The sequence below is a fragment of the Kogia breviceps genome, chromosome 15, assembly GCF_026419965.1.
Source record: "Kogia breviceps isolate mKogBre1 chromosome 15, mKogBre1 haplotype 1, whole genome shotgun sequence".
Classification (NCBI taxonomy): domain Eukaryota; kingdom Metazoa; phylum Chordata; class Mammalia; order Artiodactyla; family Physeteridae; genus Kogia; species Kogia breviceps.
This window is the reverse complement of record NC_081324.1, coordinates 61,410,728-61,437,660: the sequence shown is the minus strand read 5'-3', so window position 1 is coordinate 61,437,660 and position 26,933 is coordinate 61,410,728. Positions and strand designations below refer to the sequence as shown.

General features: G+C 40.8%; 1 protein-coding gene across 1 annotated transcript in view; it reads left to right on the top strand.

Moving 5' to 3' along the window:
- Window positions 1-26,933, top strand: part of PIEZO2 (piezo type mechanosensitive ion channel component 2) — a 345,308-nt gene that overhangs the window by 111,626 nt on the left and 206,749 nt on the right. Inside the window, exon 3 of the mRNA XM_067014577.1 lies at window positions 18,108-18,233. Within this exon, the coding sequence (XP_066870678.1) occupies window positions 18,108-18,233 (126 nt within the window). The remainder of the gene's footprint in view (window positions 1-18,107; window positions 18,234-26,933) is intronic.

The window sequence follows — 26,933 nt, the reverse complement described above, 5'->3', positions numbered from 1 at the left end:
GCACATTGGGAGTACAGTGATCAAAACAGGGAGAACGGGATCCTTGCACTTGTGTGGCTTACATTTGCAAGAGAGAGAGTCAGGTGATAAGAAGAGAAAAAAATAAAATAAGGTGATTGCGAGGTGCACAAAGCAGGGTAATATGACAAGGAACCCCTGGGGTGACTGTGTCTGTTGCAGCTTGGATGACCAGGGAAGGTGTAAACTTCACACCTCGGGCCTGAGCCAAAGGGACAGATAGGCACGTACCATCTAAAGTGAGAAATTGCACTGTCTTCTTGCCAGTTTCCAAAGTAAGTGAAAAAGTACTGTTGGAGTCATGACGAAATATTAATGAAAACGTTGGTTTTCCAAAGTGTGCTGGGCTCTCTCTGGGAAGAGAAGTTGAGGACAGTCTGTTCCTCTCCCTGGAGAACCTTTTGTGGATGACTCATTCCCTGGGGCTTTCGAGCACAGAGAGCAAACAGAAGCAGGGCCAGCTGATGGCGGCCCCACGGCCCCCCACGGCTGGAGAGGAAAGCGCGGGGCTGGAGAGATAAACTCAGCAGGTCACAAGGCAGTTAGTCACGGTCACTTGGTCTGTGTTCTCCGTGGGAACAAGACGATAACAGCACAAATTGTCTCCTGCTGGGCCAGCCGAGACAGGAAGATGCCTGGCCAGCTAAACGGGCATCTCTTGCCCACCAAAGGCAGATGTGATGAAGCACGTGGACAGTCACTCGTCTGCACCTGGACCACTCCCAGGTGTGGGGAGACACCCCAGCACTGAGGCTCAGACTCTCCATCAGGGTGAAGCTGGAGGCTGTGAGTGTTCATTGCTGATGCTCGGTCAATGTGGAACCAAACTGGACTCCCTGGAAAGAAGAGGCGAAAGGAAAAAGAACAGGGCAGCGTTACATGGGGTAGAAGAGGATGAAGTGTAGCTGGACAGACATTGTTTTCAGGTGACAGTCAGCATTTTCCTAAAGGGATTGCAGGAGAGCTCGGTGCAGGAGACCTGGAAAGCTAAGGCTGGAAGAATGCTCCATGGGGATCCACCTGCCTCAGAGAGGAATGGACTCCATCACCTGAGGGTTCCCCATTCGTTACCGTTTGTAGGTCCCTCACTGCAGAATTCGGCAAACTGGCCTTGTAGTTGAACAAGTGGCACGAGGTCTTCCTGTTGGCTGTGCAGAACCCACATGCACCGAGATCAGTGCTCAAGGCCCAGCTCCTCTCATGCAGTTTTCTTTTATTGTTTTGTCCTTTTGGTAACAGTGGATGGGCTGGTTTACGTGCCGAGCGCCGTGCCGACATTTGGGAATGTCCCGAGAGCTGTCACACTTGGTCCTGCCTTCCCGAGGCTTCCGGTCAACGTAGGACGTGCAGGCACCCACCCCCGGGGAGCGACGTATAGCAAAGAGCTCTCATCTGACAAAGCTCCTTGTGCTGAAGGCGGTGAGAGTTTGGGGAAACAGCGTGTGGAAGGGTGCTTTCCTCCCTCAAACGAGCTAAGACAACTGAAGTTTTCAGAAATGAGATCCATGAACCTCACGATTTCTTTAAAAAAATTCTTCCTCCTGATTTTGACAACTTGCTTAGCAGAGCAGATTTTTGGTGTGCATTATTTGTTTATTTTGTATTTTCTTCCTTCCATAGCTTTTCTGACTCAACTCCCCAAGGCGGCTGCTAGGTTGGAAATAAACATATGGGCAACAAACCATGCTTCTCACATCTTGAATCATCTTAAAAACGATCAAGGCTTTTTATTCCCAAGCGGCTACTCTCTGATACAGCTGGGTTCCAATGCAGTCTCTCTGAAGATCAATGCCGGGGTCCTGAGTAGTCTGAGAACTTTGTGAAATCCCAGAACCGGAGGTGAAGTGGGTCAAGGCCTCTAATCAGGAGCCGTATCTGGTAAATATCGAAGTTATCGCCTCTTTCTGTTTGTTTTCCTCTGGAGTTTGGAGCAGTTCCACCCAGAGGGGAGCAGGGTGCAGCAAGGCCGGCTCCGCACTGCCAGTGCCCAGGGGAGTCACCAGTGACAGCCCCTCCCCGTGTGCCACATGGAGATCTCGGGAGCTCAGGGTCCGGGCAGGGCATCCCTGCAAAGATGATGTGGGCAGTGGATGGGTCACACTCCACCCCACCTTCTCAGGCCTGGGCAGAAAAACATGGAAACCGTCTGTTGTTTAGGGTTCAAGGGGCAGAAGTCGTAACATGGTTAAAAAAAAGTAAAAGCAACAAAAAATAGTGACTGTCAACCCTCTTCCCTTAGTGCTCTAGGTGTTTACTGAATTGGCCCAAAGCCCCAACTTGGAGGTTCCACTTTTACGTGGGAAGTTTTCCCAGCACGCTGGTAAATGCCATACACGTTCTCGACGCTCCCTGCGTCACGCAGCCTCCGCGGGCTGTCCTACCCTCCAGGAGGGGGAACAAGGCTCATCATGGATGAGCTCTGCTCTGCAGAGGGCTGGGCATCTTCTGACGTCTGCCTTTGAATCTGTTGGCTGAAGCCTGCCCTTGACCTCCTGCAAAGGCGTTGGCCACTCAGTGAGGGGCCTTAGAGCTTGTGCACTTGGAAATGCCTTCCTCTGTCTGAGTGGGGCTGGTTAATCAATTGATTCTACTGAAGAAAATTCTTCATATCCATGTTGGATGTTTGTATTGGCCTGTCCTCTGCCAAACCCGCCCATGCAAGGCCATGAGAATGTGCTAGGAAAGCCTTTTTTTTGGGTTCTTGAACTTGAGTTATCCAATTTGGCCGCTTTTCCATAGTTCAGCTTTTCAGACTTTAGCAGGAAATTTTCAGTGTGCTTATACAAGGTTCTGTGTGTTTTAATACATTTCTACCTGAATAGCTTTCTTTTTTTCTCTCGTAAAACATCGCAACAAAACAACTACCTCATGATATTAAGAATTCAGCATATATATACAACTGGAGTTCTGATTTTTGGCCTGATTTCCTTCTGGAAATGGTGAAATCAGAGAAAGTGAAAGTGTGTGGGGGGTCTTCTCTGGGAAACGCATCCATGTGAATGCAAATAGTGAACCATGGTCAGAATGAGTCAACACCTGCTTTGGTTGTTCCCTGTAAATGGGAACGACCCTCAGATGTCATGGAATCAGTGGAATGCCGGCTAGAAAATTTCTTGAATATCAAAGCTCAGTCTTTTTTGCTTCTCTAACTTGTGAACATTTTGCTTCATCTTCTGTGGGTCCACAAACTATAGCCCAGGGGCCAAATCTGCCTCTACCTACCACAGTTTTTGGATGGCCTGTGAGCTAATTTAAATGACTGAAAAAAATCAAGATTATTTCAAGACATAAGGACATTACCTGACTTCAAGTTTCAGTGCCCACAAATAAGGTTTTACTGGAACACAGCCATTACTAATTTGTTCATGTGCTGTCTGTGTGCTTTTGCACGGCAAGGGCAGAATTGTATCTTTACCTAAGATATTTACCATCTGGTTCCCGGAGCTGGATGACCTAGAATTTCCAATTCAGCTGAAAACTTTGCCTCCTCCAACCTATCCTCATGTGCCAGAGTATTTTTACATATATTGTTTCTAATTAAACAAAATTCTTACTTCCAATTTCTGTCCAATTTTTACCTTACCAATTTTATCTTTATGGTGCACCTGGCATTTCGTGTGCTCCTCAACAGCATGTATGATCTCAAGAGTATGCTGTGTTCTTGTTCTGTGCTAGAGGCTGAAGTCTCAGCAAGATGACTTTCACATAGTAGTTATGAAACAGTTGTTTGTTTATAATAAATTACCATATAAATGAATAGAAGACAATTTATCAAAATATTTCTTTCCCTGTTTCTGCTACTCTTTTGGAATTCCTGACACCATAAGTAGAATTCTCTCAATCCACCCTCCATGTCTCCCATCTGCTGTTCAATTTCTTCCTTGTTACTTTGTGCCTATTTCTGGGTGAACTCCTCTGTACTGCCATCCACTTAACTAAATTTATCTTTGTCTCTACCCCACCTGCAGCTTAGTTCATCTATTGATGTATTTAACTAATTATATGACTATGTTTTAAATTTCCAAGACATATAGTTGCTTTTTTCAGTGTCATCTGCTTTATTTCATTTCTGTTTGTAAAAAGTAATTTCTTGTTCACATTTCAGGATTTAATTTATTTATCTTTTTGAGGCTCCCAAGCAACTTAAAGTCATTTTCAGTACGTTTCACAATTTTTAATTTTTGCTTTGGTGAATCCATGTCCCAGTTGTCTTTTCTGGCTTTATGTTTCTCCTTGTAATGAATAAGAAGTCCTTTGTCTCAGTCCGCCTCTCTCTCTTGCTCTCCTTGGAGTTCTTTCTTCACTCCCTGGGCTTACCTTTCCCTCTAATACTCTTGCAGTTTTCCCACCTGGACCCATGGGACACTGGAGAGTTCAGATGTGTCCTTGGATGATGCTGGGGATTTGGGCTTTCTCAGTAGTCAGACCTACCATCTCCCTCCTCCCTAAGCTCCTTGTAAACCATAGATTCTTTCCCAGCATCCTTTTGAAAACTGGGGAGCTGTAACCCAAACCCCTGTTTTAATCAGTGTTCCCAGCAATAGCCTCCTTGTTGACACTGAGCATGTAATGAAATGCTCATCAGGAAACCAACTTTGGTCTCCAGTGTCTGCTTCAAGGCCACCTGCACAAAGCTGTGCATTTCTCTTCCATTTCTAACCTTAGAGATATTTATCTTGTGCTGGTGACTGGTTATGTGTTTCTGGTGACATGCTTCATATTTTACCTATGATTTCTCCATGTTTAGAGCCAAAAAGGTAGCTCACTGTAAGAACTACTCTATCACCTGGAAGCCCCAGGCCCCCAGGGTTTTCTGGAGTTGGAAGACGCACTGCCTTGTGCCCTCAGACCTGCTTTTGCCTTGCAGATATTTAGGCATGAGGTTACTGTGAAGCCTTCCCTATGCTGGAAGCAGCCCCTGTGTTCAGGATGCTTATGGCCTATCTGAGATCCATCAGTGTCTAGAACCAGATGGCCCAGTGGCCCAGCAGGCCATGACTGTGGCACTTATCCCCCGTGGATATTCCTGACTGTTGACTCTCGACTGCCCACAGCTGAGTTCCTCCCCAGTAACTGTCTTCAATGGTAGGAAGCTGCAAGTAACATCCATCTGTGGGGACAGCCCACATCTAATTTCTGGTCAGTGATGGGGTGGGTGAGATACAAAGGCTCAGTCCCCTTGCCTCAATCCTAGACAGATGTGAAGGGCCATTCCAACTCCAGGCTCCCCAAGCACCAGCTGAGGCCACACCGGAGCTGCATCCCAGGCCAGCCCTACCCCTTCACCCCCCTGTTGGTGTCCTTGCCAAGTGCCCTCCCAAGTAACTGCACAGCAATCTCGACTCAGAGCCTGTTTCCTGGGAACCAACCCAGGATAGCAACTCACATTATAACATACGTATTCCTAAGTGTCAGATACAGACACTGTGCAGTGTGGGAGTCAGGAGGTCCCTGTGGTCAAAGCAGTAAGGAAAGATGCAGAGGAAATACGGCCTGGTCACAAGTGGTAAATTTGGAAGCAGGGGAGTAGATACGTGGTGCAGCAGCGTCACTCCCTCCCCTGGCCCCTTAGCCACCATCCCCACACCCTGAGCACCGTTCTTCTCCCTGATTCTATTGGCTTCATTGTGGGGAACATTTTAGAAGTGATTACAACACTTTAAAACTTATTAAGTAATAGTACATAAAGCCAGGGTAGGGCTTCCCTGGTGGCGCAGTGGTTTAAGAATCCTCCTGCCAATGCAGGAGACAGGTTCGAGCCCTGGTCCAGGAAGATCCCACATGCCGTGGAGCAGCTAAACCCATGAGCCACAACTACTGAGCCTGCGCTCTGGAGCCTGTGTGCCACAACTGCCGAGCCCGTGTGCCACAACTACTGAAGCCTGCATGCCTAGAGCTCGTGCTCTGCAACAAGAGAAGCCACTGCAATGAGAAGCCCACGCACCACAGTGAAGAGTAGCCCCCACTTGCCGCACCTAGAGAAAGCCCACGCACAGCAGTGAAGACCCAACACAGCCAAAAATAAATAAAGAAAATAAATAAATTTTTAAAAAGCTAATTTAATAAAAACTAGTTACAATAGTATTAAAAAAAAGCCAGGGTTATTATAGTAGATGTGTATTTCTTCTCTCCATTTATATTAGTTTCATGCCAATGAAATGGCTATTCTTGTAAGTCAAATGGTGAATATTAGCAAATTCACATACTCAACCTGAAAGCTTGATTGTTCAGTTTATTTTGCAGTCCCAGCACTGTCTTTCCAGCTAATATGTGTTTGTATTTAACCTCATTTTGAAGAGAAAACACTCTTTATATATCAACCTGCTTTTCATTTGTTCTATTGGGAGTCCAAAATTATAGGAAATTCATTAAATATAAATACTTGCTTTCCAAGCTGGTGTTTTTTTCTAAATGCCATATATATTGGCTACATGGTGCTTCTACTAGGCCTTTTAAATTAAACTGTAAATAAATAAAAGTATCTTGGGGGAAGACTAGAGGAGACTTTGAAATATATTAAAAAACTCGTCAAACTCTGTATAAATACAGTTTGTATTTGATTCATTAACTTATCTATAAACTCACATCAGTGAAACTTTTTGCTGTTTAATTTTTACCACAGAGAATATTACCAAAAGGCTCAGAGCTCTCCTTGGAGAATTGGTAGGCTAGGGGAATGCATAGCTTCGTGGATCTTTCACATTAACTGTCACCTTTAAAATCACTTGAAAGCTAGAGTTTGGGAAAGTTGACTAAAGCAGCAGCCTCTGAGGGTTCAAGATGGTGGAGTAGAAGGATGTGTGCTCACTACCTCTTGCACGAGCACTGGAATCATGGCTGACTGCTGAATGATCGTTGACAGGAAGACACTGGAACTCACCAAAAAAGATATCCCACATCCAAAGACAAATGAGAAACCACAAGGAGATGGTAGGAGGGGCACAATCACAATATAATCAAATCCCATAACCACTGGGTGGGTGACTCACAAACTGGAGAACAATTATACCACAGAAGTCCACCCACTGGAATGAAGGTTCTAAGCCCCACATCAGGCTTCCCAACCTGGGGGTCCAGCAACAGGAGGAGGAATTCCCAGAGAATCAGACTTTGAAGACTAGTGGGATTTGATTGCAGCACTTCAGCAGGGCTGGGGGGAACAGAGACTCCCTTTTGGAGGACACAAAGTATTGAGTGCATCAGGACCTAGGGGGAAGGAGCAGTGACCCCATAGGAGACCGAACCAAACCTACCTGCTGATATTAGAGGCTCTCCTTCAGAGGCAGGGGGTGACTGTGGCTCACGGTGGGGACAAGGACACTGGCAGCAGAAGTTCTGGGAAGTACTCCTTGGTGTGAGCCCTCCTGGAGTCTGCCATTAGCCCTACCAAAGAGCCTCTAGCCTCGAGTGCTGGGTCACCTCAGACCAAACAACCAACAGGGAGGGAACTCAACCCCACCCATCAGCAGACAAGCGGATTAAAGTTTTACTGAGCTCTGCCCACCAGAGCAACACCCAGCTCTACCCACCACCAGTCACTCCCATCAGGAAGCTTGCACAATCCTCTTAGATAGCCTCATCCACCAGAGGGCAGACAGCAGGAGCATGGAGATCTACAATTCTTCAGCCGGTGGAACGAAAACCACATTCTCAGAAAGATAGACAAAATGAAAAGGCAGAGGACTATGTACCAGATGAAGGAACAAGATTAAAACCCAGAAAAACAATTAAATGAAGTGGAGATAGGCAACCTTCCAGAAAACTAATTCATAGTAATGATAGTGAAGATGATCCAGGACCACAGAAAAAGAATGGAGGTAAAGATCGAGAAGATGCAAGAAATGTTTAACAAAGACCTAGAAGAATTAAAGAAAAAACAAACAGAGATGAACAATACAATAACTGAAGTGGAAAATACACTAGAAAGAATCAATAGCAGAATAACTGAGGCAGAAGAACAGATAAGTGACCTGGAAGACAGAATGGTGGAATTCACTGCTGTGGAACAGAATAAAGAAAAAGGAATGAAAAGAAATGAAGACAGCCTAAGAGACGTCTGAGACAACATTAAATGCACCAACATTCGCATTATAGGGGTCCCAGAAGGAGAAGAGAGAGAGAAAGGACCAGAGAAAATATTTGAAGAGATTATAGTCAGAAACTTTCCTAACATGGGAAAGGAAATAGCCACCCAAGTCCAGGAAGCACAGAGTCCCAAGCAGGATGAACCCAAGGAGAAACATGCTGAGACACACAGTAATCAAACTGACAAAAATTAAAAACAAAGAAAACTTATTAAAAGCAACAAGGGAAAAATGACAGATAACATAAAAGGGAACTCCCATAAGGTTAACAGCTGATTTCTCAGCAGAAACTCTACAAGCCAGAAGGTTGTGGCATGATATATTTCAAACTGTTGAAAGGGAAGAACCTGCAACCAAGATTACTCTATACAGCAAGGATCTCATTCAGATTTGATGGAGAAATCAAAAGCTTTACAGACAAGCAAAAGCTACGAGAATTCAGCATCACCAAACCAGCTCTACAACAAATGCTAAAGGAACTTCTCTAAGTGGGAAACAAACACAAGAGAAGAAAAAGACCTACAAAAACAAACCCAAAATAATTAAGAAAATGATAATAGGAACATACATATTGATAATTACCTTACATGTGAATGGATTAAATGTTCCAATCAGAAGACACAGGCTGAGTGGATACAAAAACAAGACCCATATATATGCTGTCTACAAGAGACCCACTTCAGACCTAGGGACACATACAGACTGAAAGTGAGGGGATGGAAAAAGATATTCCATGCAAATGGAAATCAAAAGAAAGCTGGAGTAGCCATACTCATATCAGATAAAATAGACTTCAAAATAAAGAATGTTACAAGAGACAAGGAGGGACACTACATAATGATCAAGGGATCAATCCAAGAAGAACATATAACAATTATAAATGTATATGCACCCAACATAGGAGCACCTCAATACATGGGCAAATGCTAACAGCTATAAAAGAGGAAATTGACAGCAACACAATAATAGTGGGGGACTTTAACACCTCACTTACACCAATGGACAGATCATCCAGACAGAAAATTAATAAGGAAACACAAGCTTTAAATGACACAATAGACCAGATAGATTTAATTGATATTTATATGACATTCCATCCGAAAACAGCAGATTACACTTCTCAAGTGCACAAGGAACATTCTCCAGGGTAGATCACATCTTGGGTCACAAATCAAGCCTCGGTAAATGTAAGAAAATTGAAATCATATCAAACATCTTTCCCGACCATAACGCTATGAGATTAGAAATAAATTACAGGGGAAAAAACATAGAAAACACAAACACATGGAGGCTAAACAATATGCTACTAAATAACTGAGAGATCACTGAAGAAGTCGAAGAGGAAATAAAAAAATATCTAGAAACAAATGACAATGAACACATGACCATCCAAAACTTATGGGATGCAGCAAAAGCAGTTCTAAGAGGGAAGTTTATAGCAATACAATCCTACCTCAAGAAACAAGAAAAACCTCAAATTAACAATCTAAACTTACACCTAAAGGAACTAGAGAAAGAAGAACAAACAAAATCCAAAGTTAGTAGAAGGAAAAAAATCATAAAGATCAGAGCAGAAGTAATTGAATAGAAACAAAGAAAACAATAGCAAAGATCAATAAAACTAAAGCTGGTTCTTTGAGAAGATAAACAAAATTGATAAACCCTTAGCCAGACTCATCAAGAAAAAGAGGGAGAGGATTCAAATCAATAAAATTAGAAATGAAAAAGGAGAAGTTACAATGGACACCACAGAAACACAAAGCACCATAAGAGACTACTAAAAGCAACTCTATGCCAGTAAAATGGACAACCTGGAAGAAATGGACAAATTCTTAGAAAGGTATAACCTTCCAAGACTGAACCAGGAAGAAGTAGAAAATATGAACCGACCAATCACAAGTAATGAAATTGAAACTGTGATTAAAAACCTTCCAACAAACAAAAGTCCAAGACCAAATGGCTTCACAGGCGAATTCTATCAAACATTTAGAGAAGAGCTAACACCTATCCTTCTCAAGCTCTTCCAAAATATTGCAGAAGAAGGAACACTCCCAAACTCATTCTACGAGGCCAACATCACCCTGACACCAAAAGCAGACAAAGATACTACAAAAAAAGAAAATTACAGGCCAGTGTCACTGATGAATATAGATGCAATAATCCTCAACAAAATACTAGCAAACAGAATACAACAACACATTAAAAGGATCATACACCATGATCAAGTGAGATTTATCCCAGGGTGCAAGGATTCTTTAATATATGCAAATCAATCAATGTGATACACCATATTAACAAATTGAAGAATAAAAACCATATGATCGTCTCAATAGATGCAGGAAAAGCTTCTGATAAAATTCAACACCCATTTATGATAAAAACTCTCTAGAAAGTGGGCACAGAGGGAACCTACCTCAACATAATATAGGCGATATACGACAAACCCACAGAAAACATCATTCTCAATGGTGAAAAACAAAGGATTTCCTTTAAGATCAGGAACAAGACAAGGATGTCCACTCGCCACTGTTATTCAACATAGTTTTGGAAGTCCTAGCCATGGCAATCAAAGAAGAAAAAGAAATAAAATGAATACAAATTGGGAAAAAAAGAAGTAAAACTGTCACTGTTTGCAGATGACATGGTACTATATAAAGAGAATCCTAAAGATGCCACCAGAAAACTACTAGAGCTAATCAATGAATTTGGTAAAGTTGCAGGATACAAAATTAATGCACAGAAATCTCTTGCATTCCTATACACTAACAATGAAAGATCAGAAAGGGAAATTAAGGAAACAGTTCCATTCACCATTGCAACAAAAAGAGTATAATATCTAGGAATAAACCTACCTAAGGAGGTAAAAGACCTGTACTCAGAAAACTATAAGACACTAATGAAAGGAATCAAAGCTGACACAAGCAGATGGAGAGATATAACATGTTCTAGGATTGGAAAAATGAATATTGTCAAAATGACTAAACTACCCGAAGCAATCTACAGATTCAGTGCAATCCCTATCAAATTACCAGTGGCATTTTTTAACAGAACTAGAACCAAAAATCTTAAAATTTGTATGGAGACACAAAAGACCCTGAATAGCCAAAGCAATATGGAGGGAAAAAAACAGAGCTGGAGGAATTAGGCTCCCTGACTTCAGACTATACTACAAAGCTACAGTAACCAAGACAATATGGTACTGGCACAAAAACAGAAACATAGATCAATGGAACAAGATAGAAAGCCCAGAGGTAAACCCATGCACCTATGGTTAACTAATCTATGCCAAAGGAGGCAAGGATATACAATGGAGGAAAGACAGTCTCTTTAATAAGTGGTGCTGGGAAAACTGGGCAGCTGCATGTAAAAGAATGAAATTAGAACACTCCCTAACACCATACAAAAAATAAACTCAAAATGGATTAAATACCTAAATGTAAGACTGGACACTATAAAACTCTTAGAGGAAAACATGGGAAGAACACTGTTTGACATAAGTCACAGCAAGATCTTTTTTGACACACCTCCTAGAGTAATGGAAATAAAAACAAAAATAAACAAATGGGACCTAATGAAACTTAAAAGCTTTATTTAGTACAGCAAAGGAAACTATAAACAAGATGAAAAGACCACCCTCAGAATGGGAGAAAATATTTGCAAATGAATCAATGGATGGAAGATTAATCTCCAAAATACATAGACAACTCATGCAGCTCAATATTTAAAAAAGAAACAACCCAATCCAAAAATGGGCAGAAGACCTAAATAGACATTTCTCCAAAGAAGACATAAAGATGGCCAAGAGGCACATGAAAAGCTGCTCAACATCACTAATTATTAGAGAAATGCAAATCAAAAGTACAGTGAGGTATCACCTCACACTGGTTAGAATGGGTATCATCAGAAAATATACAAACAATAGATGTTGGAGAGGGTATGGAGAAAAGTGAACCCTCTTGCACTGTTGGTGGGAATGTAATGTAAATTGATACAGCCACTGTGGAGAACAGTATGGAGGTTCCTTAAAAACAACTAAAAATGGAATTACCATATGACCAGCAATCCCACTACTGGACATATACCCAGAGAAAACCATAATTCAAAAAGACACATGCACCCCAATGTTCACTGCAGCACTATTTACAATAGACACGTCATGGAAGCAACCTAAATGCCCATTGACAGATGAATGGATAAAGAAGAAGTGGTACATATATATATAATGGAATATTACTGAGCCATACAAAGGAACGAAATTGGGTTATTTGTAGAGGCATGGATGGACCTAGAGACTGTCATACAGATTGAAGTAAGCCAGAAAGAGAAAAACAAATATCGTATATTAATGCATATATGTGGAATCTAGAAGAATGGTACAGATGAACTAATTTTCAAGGCAGAAATAGAGACACAGATGTAGAGGACAAACGTTTGGACACCAAGTGGTGAAAGCAGGGTTGGGGCATGGTGGTACTGGGATGAACTGGGAGATTGGGATTGACGCATATACACCAATATGTATAAAATAGATAACTAATAAGAAAATTAGATGTATAAAACTAATTTTATAAAACTGTATAAAAAATAAAATAAAATTCTGTATAAAAAAATAAAATTCAAAAAATAGCCTTTGAATACTTTCAAAAGTGTTATAAATAAGGAGTTAGATTTATACCTATGTTTAAATCCCAGTTTCTGGATGTAATCTACAGAGTAACAGTAGTTTTTTTTTTTTTTTTTTAAACTCTATTTGAGGAAATATATTACAGATAAAATCAATGAATAAAACCCAAATTAAAGTTGATTGAAAAAACTCTACTTTTTCTTCTTGTTATTTATTCTTTCTGTTAGTATTGAATTTCTTCTGCTTAATAACCAGAGAAAAATAGTATATAAATATGCAGTTTGGTCCCATGTCATAATGGCCATAAATTGCCTATTTTGTGAATCTGCTATCTGAGTTACTTTGGGAAATCATCTTGAAGTTAGCATATATATTTTTAAGTCTTTTAAACATATGCCCCATTTTCTTATGTTTCTAATTATGAGTGATTATTTATTATGTGTCATATCCTTGGATAATTTGTATTTCTTGTATAAATAAGACTGACTACTTAAAACTCATGGGCAACATAATACCCTCAATTATTTCTGTGCACACAAAATACTTCCAAAACCAGAAAAACAGAGATCATTTCTAGAAATGCCATGAATTAATTGGAGCATGGCTGTAATTAGGGGTGTGTGTACGTGAGTGTGAGTGTGTGTGTGTATGTGTGTATGAAAACAAGTATCTTTTTACCCATTTCTTTCGCTCCTATTCATGACTGAAGTTGGACGTTTTCCTTTAGTATCATTCCCCTTCAGCCTGAACAGGCTATGTTAGCATTTCTTTTAGAGCAGATCTCCTGGTGACAAATACTCTTAGTGTTCCTTAATCTGAAAATGTCTTCTTTTTGTCTTCATTCCTGAAGGATGTTTTCACAGGATATAGAATCCTGGGTTCATAGTTCTTTCCTTTCATAACTTTAAAGATGTTTTTCCAGCTATTCTGGTCTACACTGTTCGTGATGAAAAATATGTGGTAATTCACAGTTGTCCCCCTGTGTGTAATGTGACATTTTTCTCTCTCTGCTTTTGGCGTTTTTCTTTATGTTAGATTTCTAGCCGCTTGGTTATTCTGAGTCTGTTGTGGTTTCTTCAAGTTCATCCTTTTTAGGTTTGCTGAGCGTATTGAGTGTGTAAATTATGTCTTCAACAATTTGGGGGAATTTTTAGCTATCATCCAAATTTTTTTCTGGACCACTCTCTTTCCTCTCTTTCAGTAAGTCTAATGACATAAATGACACAAACGATGGGCCTTGATCCTTTGATCTCAGACCTGAGAGCCGATGAATTTTTTCAATCTTTAGCCCTCTGATAGTCAAAGTCCCTAATTTCTGTTAATCTCTTCAAATTGCTGGCTCATTTCTTTGTCATCTCTATTCCACTATTGAGTCCATCAAGTGAATTTTAAATTTCAGATATTGTATTTTTTCAGTTCTAAATTTTTTATTTCTTGCTTTTTTTTTTTTTTTTTTTCTATTTCTATGCTGACAGCTTCGAGCTCTCCATTTCAAGATTATTTACCTTGACCTCATGGAGTGTGGTTGTAAGGGATGTTTTAAAGTCATTTTCTAATAATTCCAACATCTGGGTATTCCAAGGTTGACTTCATTGTCTTTTCTCTTGAGAATTGGTCAGATTTTCCTGGTGTTTTCTATGCTAAGTAATTTGGGATTATATCCTGGTCACTTTGAATATTGTGTTATGAATCATTGGGTCATCTTAAAATCCTCTGGATAATATTGATTTTTTTTTCCCCCTTTGTTTCTGTGTTTTAGCAGGCAGTCTGGTTGGTTTCAGCTCACAAGCTTTGTCTCACTTTCTGTGGCTGCTGGTTCCAATGTCAGTTCAGTTCTCAAACCTTTGCTTTTCTATTTGGGTCTGCTTTGTGCATGTACCCCTCAGGGATCGGTCTGGGACCTGTGTGGTTCTTTGTATCGTAGTTCAGTTCTGTAAGATCTTTTGGGTCTGTTCCACACATGTGTAGCTTGAGGGTGACACCAGGACTTATACTGGTTTATAATAGAATCAGCAGATCCCCCTCTGGGTCTCTTCTCACCAAGATTTCCCCTTTAGTCTTTAGCTCTTGGGACCCCTTCCCCAGTTCCTCTGGTCAGAGAGATAGAATGGGGTGGAGGAGAATTTAGATGCCTTCAGGGCAGCAGCAGCTTTGCAACCAGGACAGTCTTTGGAAGCAGGATCAGGAGGGAAAAAGAGGTTTTGAAAGAGTATATATCTGATGGTATTACACTCCAACTAATTAATTCAGTCTTATTATTAGTTAGCAAGAATTTATGGGGTTGGAATAAGATAGATACAACAAGGTCCTACTGTATAGCACAGGGAACTATATTCAGTACTATCTTGTAATAACCTGTAATGGAAAGAATCTTTAAAAGAATATATACAATGTAAAAAATTAATCAACTAATTAACTAAGTTTTCTATGTTTTAAAAAAGAATCATATTAGGCAAATTTATCCTTCAAAAACACAAAAGAAAGAAGTAACAGAGGAAATATGTGTATGACATACAGGAAAAAAATAGCAAAATGACAAAAACATATCTTTATCAGTAGTTATTTTAATATAATTGGATTAAACTCTCCAATGAAAGGTAAAAGGAGTAGAATGCATAATAAAACATGACCCAATTATATGTTGTCTACAGGACATTCAGTTAAAATCGAAAGACAAAGTTGGTTGAAAGTGAAAGGATGGAAAAAGATATTCTATGTGAATAATAACCAAAAAAGTGCTGAGGTGGCTGCATTAACATTAGACAAAATGTATTTTAAGTAAAAAACTGTTACAAAGAAGGACATCATATATTGATAAAAAAGGTTAATTCAAGAAGATGTAACAATTATAAATATATACTCAGAAAATAACAGAGCCCCAAAATATATGAATCAAACATTGGCAGACTTGAAGGAAGAAATAGACAATTCTACAATAATAATTGGATACTTTAGTAGCCCACTTTCAATACTGGAAAGAACATCTAAATAGAAGAATGATAAGGAAAAAGAAGACTTGAACAAAACTATAAACCAACTAGACCTAACAGATAAGTATGAAATTCTTCACTCAGCAATAGGAGGATACCTATTCTTCTCAAGTTTACATGGAATATGCTCCAGGATAGACCATATGTTAGACCATGGAAAAATTCTCAAGAAATTTGAAAAGATTGAAAGCATATAAAGTATTTTCTCAAAGTACAATAGAAAGAAACTAAGACATTAATAACAGAAGGAAAATTGGAAATATGGAAACTAAACAATGTATTCATAGACACCAGTGGGTCAAAGAGATAATCACAGGGGAAATTAAAGAATACTTAAAGACAAATGGAAACAAAACATAACAGAACTTATTGGATGCAGCAAAAGCAGTGATCACAGGGAAATTTATAGCTGTAAACAACTGTATCAAAAAAGAATGATCTCAAATCAATACCCTAGATTTACACCTTAAGGAGCTAGAAGGAGAAGGGCAAACTAAACTGCAAACTAGCAGAATGAAGGAAGTAATAGAGATGAGAACAGAGCTAAATGAAACAGAGAATAGAAAAACAATAGTGAGAATCAACAAAACCAAAAGTTTGTTCTTTGAAAAGATCGACAGAATTGACAAACCCTTGGCTAAACTCATAGATCAAAAGTGAGACAAAATGAGACATTTTAGTTATATTTGTATTTATGTTTATGACATTTTAGACCTTTAAGATTCAATTTTTAGGGTAATCACCTGTTCTTTTCAGAACTTCCAGCTGATTGAATCAGCTTGCCCAGATTATCAAGGAAAATATCTTTATTTAGTAAAGTCAATTCATTACAGACTTTAATCTGATCAGATGTTTGATTAGACTGACACATTGACAAAACCATTTATAATACAGTTTTGGTTGCTAATTTAAGTTGTATCTTGTTTTCTATCTGATTATTGCTAATGCAGAGGAGATATATTTATTTTTGCAAGATGATATTGCATCTGAATCATTTTTGTGTATTTTTTTCTAATAGTTGGTCTGTGGATTCAGTTTGACATTCTATATTGATGATGATGTCATCTGCAAATAATTCCATTTGATCGTATTATCATATTATCTGCAAGTAATTCCAGTTATTACAACTCTTCTTTCTTTTTCTTATCTTATAACAGTGGCCAGTACAACCAGTGATATAAGTGGCAAGGGTATCAAGTGTCCTTGATGGTTCTCTGATATTAATACGACTATGTCTAAAATTCCACCATAAACAGGATATTTGCTTTAGTTATGGCATAAATTCTTTATTATCTTTTTCGGCTGCATTGGGTCTTCATTGCTGTGTGTGGACTTTCTTTAGTTGCAGCGAGCAGGGGCTACTCTTCATTGCGGTGCGTGGGCTTCTCATTGCAGTGGCTTCTCTTTGTTGCGGAGCATAGGCTCTAGGTGTGTGGGCTTCAGTAGTTGTGGTGTGTGGGCTCAGTAGTTGTGGTTTGTGGGCTCTAGAGTGCAGGCTCAGTAGTTATGGTGCATGGGCTTAGCTGCTCCGCGGCATGTGGGATCTTCCCAGACCAGAGATCGAACCTGTGTACCCTGCATTGGCAGGCAGATTCTTAACAACTGTGCCACCAAGGAAGTCCCAATTCTTTATTATCTTAAGGATATTTCCTTCTATTCCTAGTTTTCTGAGTGTTGTGTTATTTTACCATAAGTAGATTTTGAACTTAATGAGATTCTTATTCCATATCCATTAAGAAAATTATCATATCAGCCTACCAGTGTATGACTTATCCTTACAGATTTGTTACTATTAAGCCACATTTCTTTTTCTGCAATAAATACTAGCGTATTGTGATGTATTGCATTTTACCTTGCTACTTCAGTTAGTGAGCAAATATTTTTTTCAAATAATTTGTGTCTATATTCATAAGTAAAATGGGCTTATAAATTCCTTTCTTTTTCTAGTTTTATGTAATTTTGAAATTAAACTTACTCTAAATTGTAAAGTGTTTTAAGCAACTTTCCTTCTTTTTCTACTCTCTGGAACTATTTTTACAAGACAGGGATTATCTGTTTCATCAAAGTTGGCAGAACTCCCTTATAAAACTTTCTAGACCAGAGGCTTTCTAGTGCTTCCGTTTTGTGGTAACATATCCTGTGATAAATAGAATAACATCTTTCTTTCATGCTGCAATTTTAGTCAGTGTTAATTATATAATTTCACAAAGGGAATAAGATGCTTTTAGCTTTAGACTAATAATTAAGAGAGTCATTGTTACACTTTATATTCTTTTGAGTCAGTCTACACAATAGATAATGTAGAAACGTGTTCTATGTGGACTGGTACAAAGGACAGAACGAGTGTGGTCATCTCAGGATCGCTCATAATCTCTGTGCTTTTCTTCCCAGGACACACAGGACGGTTGTTAAAGTCTCTGTGCTTCACCAGTTTTTCCTTCCTGTTGCTGCATATAATTTTCCACATCACGTTGGCAAGTCTGGAGGCACAGCACCGCATTGCACCTGGTTACAACTGTGAGTATGATGGTGGCTTTTTAAAATATTACGTATGTGAATAACAAAGCTATGTGTCATAACACTTATAGAAATCTAGGCAATGATGACATTACAAAATTTGTGGCAATTTTTGGCCATTTGTCAATATAATACACTATAAGTATGTTCAAAGAAATTTATATACTTAGACAATGGGGTAATATGAACAACTTAATTCATGCATCTTCAACATATATTAGATATTAGGCTGTGATCTGTATGTAAGACATTATGCTTGGGTGTGGTCTAAAAATAAATCAAGATTTACATACAGACCCCGTTGCTTCCACTATGGCTGGTGAGATGAGACATGTACAATATCTAATATGATAAATAAGAGTACAGACGTCAAATAAATACAACAGTGACTTCAGGCTTATTGTAAAGCATAATGTAAGATTTCATATATCTTTATGGGAAAAATGTGAATGACACAATAGTTTCTTTTTCAAACTGGGAAGTTTTTTTGCTATTCCTAAGGAAATGATATATCTTATACACATTATATTTTGAGGTTTTGATCTGAAAATGTCGACACGTATATGCTTTATCTAGGTAGGATCATCCTTCCAGAATTAACCTACCATTGGATAAATTCTACTTCCATTTTTGTAGGATGTGTGATTGTCATTTGAAAATAACAGAAGCATTTCAAGTGGATGGAATACAATCCACATGTTTTAAGTGAATATTTGAAATAGACTAAAATAAGTTTTTAAATGGTCAGTTTTTCACCGAGGAACCCATTTGTAGGTTTGAAATTTCCTGATCTTTCGTAAGTGCTAGCACAAGTGAAATGAAGCAAACCAACCATTCCCTGTAAAATAAAAGCCAGATCAAAATTCTTCATGGATCAAATAGTATTAACATAAGCGTAGTGAGAGATTCTTTAGTAAAATCAGTAGTCATAAATTATTCACTATCCCTCACCGTGTAACTTTTAGAGAACTAAACTTTACAGAACTAAAGTGAGCATTCATTCTGGCCATTTTATTGAGTGTTGAATTCCTTGGATAATAGTACCTATCAAAATGATTCTTTCTTTTTTTTTTTTTTTGCGGTACATGGGCCTCTCACTGTTGCGGAGCACAGACTTGGGATGTGCAGGCTCAGTGGCCACGGCTCACGGGCCCAGCTACTCTGCGGCATGTGGGATCTTCCCAGACCGGGGCACGAACCCGTGTCCCCTGCATCAGCAGGTGGACTCTCAACCACTGTACCACCAGGGAAGCCCCAAAATAATTCTTGATTTAAGATCTGATGATTTAAGATATGGTTATTATTTTTTAAATTGAAATAGAATTCATATACCATAAAATTCACCCATTTAAGGAACACAATTCAGTGGTTTTTGGGTTGTGCAACCATCACCACTATCTAATTCCAAAACCCTTTCATCATCCCAGAAAGAAACCCTGCACCCATGAAGTTATTCTTCTTTACCTCTCCATGCATCCCTACGCAACCACTAATTTACTTTCTGCCTCTAGTAGATATACCTGCTCTGGACATTTCATCCAAACAGAATTAAGTGATATGTGACCTTTTGTATCCAGCTTCTTTCACTCAGCATAATGTTTGCAAGTTTCATCCATGTTGTAGCCTGAGTTAGGACTTCATTCCTTTTCATGGCTGAATAATATCCCATTGTTAAGATGTGGTTTTAATGCTTGATAAAAGTCACATCATTATTAAAAACTTGATAAAATAAAATATTTAAATAATGGTACTTTAGTTATATTATTATAATGATAAAAAGGATTTATTATATTTGGCCAGATTCGAGTCTCTTTGGACTTAGTAGAAATGTTAGCAATGATAGTTTGTATTGCTTCTTAATCAAAAATCCTTTGGGTAGTTCTTAATCAGGCATTCCTAGGGCCAGAAGGAAGGATTTTTAACTGTAAGTGTTGTCTGAAAGCTTGCCACCTTCCCAAAAATGAAAGCTGAATTTGAAGAAAAATAGATAGGTAGGTAAAGAGGAAGAACATGGAAAAATTATTTGATGCATCACATCCAGATGAGATTCCATACCCAGTTATATAATGTTATATATATAATAATGTTTTGATGTCAAATTTTTATTTACTTTCTCTTGAGTAATAATTCATACCACTGCAATGTAGAAAATTAAATATTACCTTTTGTTTTAAATAAAGGCTATTTCATGAATAATGAGTTCTCTTTATCACTGAAAGTATTTCATCACAGGATATATTACAACTCATCAGATTTTTCAAATTTGAGCTTATAAACTACAGCTTGCCTGTGACTGCAGATACTTTTAGGTGCTGAGTGATGCCATGGAAAGGACTGTGCTGGAGGGGGCTTAAATTAGGGTGTGAGCACATCGTTTCTTCCAATCCACAGTCTATGTCTTTCTATTTTTATTCAAAATAACATTTTCAATAATTCTATAAAGGTGAAAGTAAAAAATGTAATGTGAAATGTTAAGACTGTTTTCCATTTTCCACAGTTACAAACGAATGTACTGTGGGGTCTGTCCTATAAGGCATAGGCAGAGACAGACAGAAAGACATACAAACTTAAAGTATACACACACACACCACACACATGCATACACATGCACCACATATGCAAACACCACACACATGCACACACACCACACACACCACACACACATGTACACACCACACATACCATGCACACACATACACACACATCACATATGCAAACACCACACACATACCACACACTCCACATATGCACCCACCACACACATGGAGACACACATACACACACACACACACACACATCACACCACATATGCACACACACAGAAGCTCATTCTTGAGTTATCTGCTCCTTCCCAGGCAAGAATCTAAATTACTTAGACCCTTTGGATGGAAGATGAAGAAGTCTGTCTTTCTCAGTGGTGAAGGATAGAGACCAGTCAGATCTGGCTTCTTGACATGCGTCTTCCTGGGCATTTCTTGCAACCCAATCTTGGAGAACTAGACCTGCCTTTCCTAACCTCCCAGCCAAATATGTGGGCTTCCAGACACTGGGTTCCCCTAGATCATTTTATTCATGCACAGCTGCCCTCCACTGCCCTCTTCACGGCGATGTGTCTTGAACACGTACACGTCTATTGTACTGCCTTCTTTTTTGACGTCCCCATATAAAAGCTCTATTCTATTCCACCTGAGCCAATATAATGAAAATCATAACAGTAAACTTTATTCCTAACAAGTTAAGTTCCAATTTGAAACTTATTTCCACAAAAGTGAACGTTCCAATATTTTTGAAGTCACCACAGAGAAGGGAGACACAAAAGAATGAGTTAGAAAAGGATTTGAGTGCCATAGGCACCTTGAAGATGAGTCTACAGAGAGAAGTCATCAATTTCTTCTAAAAAACGGGTGATGCTGCAACAGCATTGGCTCACAAGGTCTACATATTTTTTTGGTTCAGCTTCATGTGCAGTGTTTCAAAGCAATACATTCCTGAAAAGGGATAAAAAAGCAGAGCAAACAAACTTGAGTTTTGCAAACTAGTTTAGTCCAAGATTGACACAAACCAGGTTTTCAGCCCGGAGCATTTTTTAACGATCAAGTTATATAAACTCTTGAAAAAACCCTGTCCGCGTGGTAATGGAAACACTGACTTTTCATTTCTGGCTGACGTCGCCTCACTTGTGTTATTGTTTCTCCAGCATTTGGAGTTTCAATTACACCATCTGAGTTGTAAACACAAACTCTGCTATTTTGATATCCCACATTTGAAGTTTAGCCTTTTTTTTTTTTTTTTGGCATCTGTAGAGGTAAAGTAGCAAAACTTCAAATAAAAAGACACAAAGCGCCTGGCCGGCTGTGTTGTGCCTTCTGAATGCTTTCTCTGTCTGTAAGACTTTGTCAAATTAAAATGAAGGAATCCAGACAGGTCCAGGTTCCCCATCTTACTCAAGTGGTCTTCAGACTCCAAACCACCAAGCGCTCATTTATATGAGTTTAATTTGGTTTCCCTAATGACTCCTCTCCCCGTTTAAAACTCATATACCCTCACCCAAGTTCTGGCAAAAGCTCCCAGGATCCCTCAGGAATCTGAGAGGTGTGTTTGGGGGACAGCAGTAGCATTTATAAACATTGAGCCATTGGAAGTTCTTTCCCCCCAGAGCCCTGTGAATAATCACTGGCAGTAGTAAACGTTGTTTCAAACCAGCCCAGTTAGTGCTTGACCAGCTGGCGCGTTTGTTAAAGATGCTATTGTGCAGAAGGGGGCCCTACCACCCCTCCCCCTTCACTTCCAAAACGGGTGCTTTCACAGGTAAGTGAGGAAATCCATGAGGCAGGGGCACCTCTGTGAATTTGCCTCAAACATGTGTTGTGCCGCTTACTAAAATATTTTCATTCTGTCAAAACTATACTGTTTCAATCAATGTAAACCCGGCTTCAGTTATGTCACTACAGAGCCCATAGAAGTAGTCTGTCAGCCTCAGTAGCGGACCTGTGGCGCTCTTGGTGGAATTTCAGGGCCAGTCTGAATGCTGGGGCTGTGCTGAAGCAGGCTGTTGATTGAAAGAAACTTTTGAGCTCAAAACTATGAAGGGAAGATTGGCGGTGATAGTAGCTACTATGTATAGAGCACCTAGTATCTGTAGGGTCGCTGTATCATCCCTTTTCCGATTAATGACTCCTTTTTTCTTGTTACAAATTGGCTCCAATATCCTTTGAGTAGGGCACTCCATACACACCAGCTCATTCCACTTAGGGTGGGTCGGGCTGTACAGGCAGGGCCTGGGGAGATGAGTAGCCACCCTCTTCCAGGCCGGATCCGGCTGGAGACCGGGACTCATCTTATTCCTCCACATAGGGCTGTGCCTTCTTATGGTCTCTCTTCTCCAGGGAGTTGCCTTTCTTTTGTATAAATGCAGTGCCCAGGCTGCACTTGGGGTTGAGGCGGGGATGAGGATGAGGCTGGAGGAGGTGGGAGGAGGGTGGCATTGAGGACAATGATGAAAAGATGGGCTCAGAGGGTGAGTGAGTGGCCCGGAGCCAGCGCTGCTCTGAGCTGGGATCTTTCCTGCTTTTCCCTCCTGTCTGTGAAACCCCTTATTTATCATCTGTTTAGGATTATTTTCTCTACTGCACTTCCTAGGACTTTGGAGTAGTGCAGTTTCAAAGGGTTTAAATGAGTTTCTTGTATTCAGTCCATGGTTTTCTATTGTTTGGAGATTTGTCCTTACAAAGAATTGTGTCTTGTCTTTGCTTCACTCAACTGCTGAACTCATCATTAGATCTGTTTCCCCCTGAGGGTCAGACCTCTCAAATCAGCAGTTTTCTCCCCCCTGTAGGGGGAGGGGCACCTAGAGTTCCAACTTTTCTCATCCTGAGGGCACAGGAGACTCGGCCCAGGAGCCACTGACCAAGAGCTTATTCTAGGCCTTGATGGTACTTTATTCTATTGCCTTTCTGTCCTCAAAACACTAGGGTTCCAATGTCCAGACCCAGCATCTGAAACCTCAGCAGGTGACAAGAAGACTCAGGGCCAGGGGTGGGCCTGGCGGGTCGGCACCCCACCCCGATGGTGGTGGGGTGGGCGTGCAGTGAGCCCCTCCCTAGATGCTCTGCTTTCCAGAGCCCAGGCCTGGGTGGAGCGCTCGGCTGAAAGGGAACTCTGGTAACCTGAGGCTGATGAGTCAATGTTCCTGGAATGATGAATACAATTAGTTTTTACTGCCCAGGGCAAGGGGACGAATTGGGATGGGGGCACCACAGGGCATAGAAACCCCATCAGGGTGAAAGTCTCATAGGCCAGGGCTGGTTGGTATCTTGATTCACTTGGAGAGATAGTCATAGAGTGACATATACTTTATCATCATTTTTCCAATAGAGTCTTCTCATTTTATGGTAGAAACATTTTTCATGAGAATTTTTAAACTATCCAATATATGAGTGAATTTAGGATCTCAGGTGACTGTGGGTAAGTTACTCATCTCTGTGCCTGAGTTTCTTTGACTGTAAAATGAAGGTGATGGTGGTCACTGTCTCACAGGGCTGCTGTGAGGGTTGAGTTAATACAGGCCAGGCACTTGGAACGGTGCCTGCCCCGTAGCAAGTGCTCAATGACTATAAACTATTATTTCTGTTGTTGTTAATGTTCCTACTATTATTAGAGGAGTCATATTTCTTGCCTAAGATTACACACAGCGACAACCCAGAACCAAATTATACACAGTCATGTGGGTAGAACTTGGAAATTATGAAATGTGCAAAACTTACGTGATACCAAATAATTCTCTGTGACCTCTCTATCTTAGATTCTTACTAATTCTGTTATTGGGGGGTTTGTTCTGTGCTGTGTGGTTGAGATCCAGGGCAATGGTGAGACGGCTCTAGCTGGAAGGTAGTGTCAGTGACAGGGTCATGGTGACACCCACCCTCTGCCAGTACTTTTTTCTCTCCCTCAGTAACTTCCCTACCAGGAACTCACCCCTTCTCCGGGGCTGGGAATCCCATCCCCTCTTCTCCCTGAAAGCTTGTCCTCCACGCCCTGCCCCTCAGCACAGAGGAATGTATAATCACTATATTCTTCACTATTTATCACGCTTTCTATATTATAGAATTTTTTTTTTTTTTTTTTTTTTTTTTGGTACGCGGGCCTCTCACTGTTGTGGCCTCTCCCGTTGCGGAGCACAGGCTCCGGACGCGCAGGCTCAGCGGCCATGGCTCACGGGCCCAGTCGCTCCGCGGCACGTGGGATCCTCCCAGACCGGGGCACGAACCCGTGTCCCCTGCATCGGCAGGCGGACTCTTAACCACTGCGCCACCAGGGAAGCCCTATATTATAGAATTTTTAGAAGCAAGAGACAAAGGATGAAAAGGTAAGGAAAAGAAGAAACTAACATTTGTTGTTGTGAAGTCAACCAGCACTTTGCTCACACACTCTCACTTTAATCCTGACTGGCTCTCACCACCACCCTCCTGATGGGGAGTGAGGACCAGAGGCAGAAAGTGTCTTCCCTTAGGTCCCTCAACTAGCAGCAGGATTTCAAATCGAGGTGTCCTTGCTCCACAGGCATCACGCGGCCTCCTAAGGTTGCTGGGGAAAACTTTCTGGCGAAATCGGGCTTTGGTTGATTAGATTGTGAGGGCTAGGTAAGAATAGGGTACACAGGGCTTCCCTGGTGGCGCAGTGGTTGAGAGTCCGCCTGCCGATGCAGGGGATGAGGGTTCGTGCCCCGGTCCGGGAAGATCCCACGTGCCGCGGAGCGGCTGGGCCCGTGAGCCATGGCCGCTGAGCCTGCGCGTCCGGAGCCTGTGCTCCGCAACGGGAGAGGCCACAACAGTGAGAGGCCCGCATACCGCAAAAAAAAAAAAAAAAAAAAAAAGAATAGGGTACACAAATTTGGAAGCTGTGCTGGATGAGAGGATAATTAATCTGATATACCAGCTCCAGGTGAAGTATTCGTGGTTGGCAGGGACTCAGTAACTTCACTTGGTGAGGATATTGGCCTCCCAGAATATCTTTCCCCGTAAGAGTGAGCAATGCGGACATGGCCTTCCAGCTTCCCCAACTCTAAGCATCGGGCATGGAACTTTTCACGCTGAGTCATAATCCCTGATTCTGTCTAGTCTCCCATTAGCCTATGATCAGATTGAGAGGAGGGTTTGTCGTCTGTTATTTTTGTGACCTGAGCATCTACTACAGTGGTCCATGGATAGAATCCTGCCCCCAAATTGTCTGAAGAGTGAATAAGGGAATTAGTAGCAGCAGAAAAGTAAATGAAAGGGTGAAATCAGATGACTCCCTTGTTTGAGGACCGCTTTTCCATGGATCCTCACCTTCCAGTCCGCGAGAGCAGCTCCAGGGCAGGGATGTCCGTCTTCTCTCTGCCGAGCCCCATCCCCCTGCTCCCGGTGGACACTGAACATCTTACTCTATGGTTGTTACCATTTCCCTTCTTTTCAATTCATGAGGAAGTGGGAGAAGGACACGTCCACCTGAAGGCTTTTATTTCTCTTTAAAAATGATATATCAGGTAAAGTTACCTGGTGTTGATTTCCTTTGCAAAAGGAAACTTGGATTTCCATTTGGATTGGGGGATGTCAGGAGTGAAAATATGAAAGACAAAGCTGGCCTTAGAAGTAGCGAGGAGGGGAGAGGAGGAAAGAGCTGGGAGCGGGGTGGGCCTCATTAATAGCTGGGTTCAGAGGAGAGACGCCTCCAGTGAATAATACCCGTGGCGTTCGCCTTGGGCCCCTCTGCTCCACACCCCACGTCCACCGAGCCTGCTGTAAGATCCAGGAAATTTAAGATGATTTGGGATCGACTGTGTTTGCTTAAATAACAATTTCCCTACCCTCAATTTCATGATGCAGCATTTCTAGTGTAAATTATTTACCATAAAAGCTCTAAGGCAAATCTCTGTGGTGCGGGAGTAATCTTAACCTCAAAAGGCTAGGCGGACAACATAAAGCTCTAACTGTGTGTTGTCAAAGGCCCGGTATGATGCAAGGATCATTCAAGGGCATTGTGGAGGTAGCACAGCTGGGCCAGCAAGAGTCCTGCCATTCCCAAAAGTATTAACTTTATGACACGGTTGAGTTATTCTTCAGACTTACAGAACTGGTATATATTTTAGGAATTAGGTATGTGGATTCATAAATAAAACACATTTCTTCCTGTAAACAGAAATTTGGATTTAGAACAATCCTC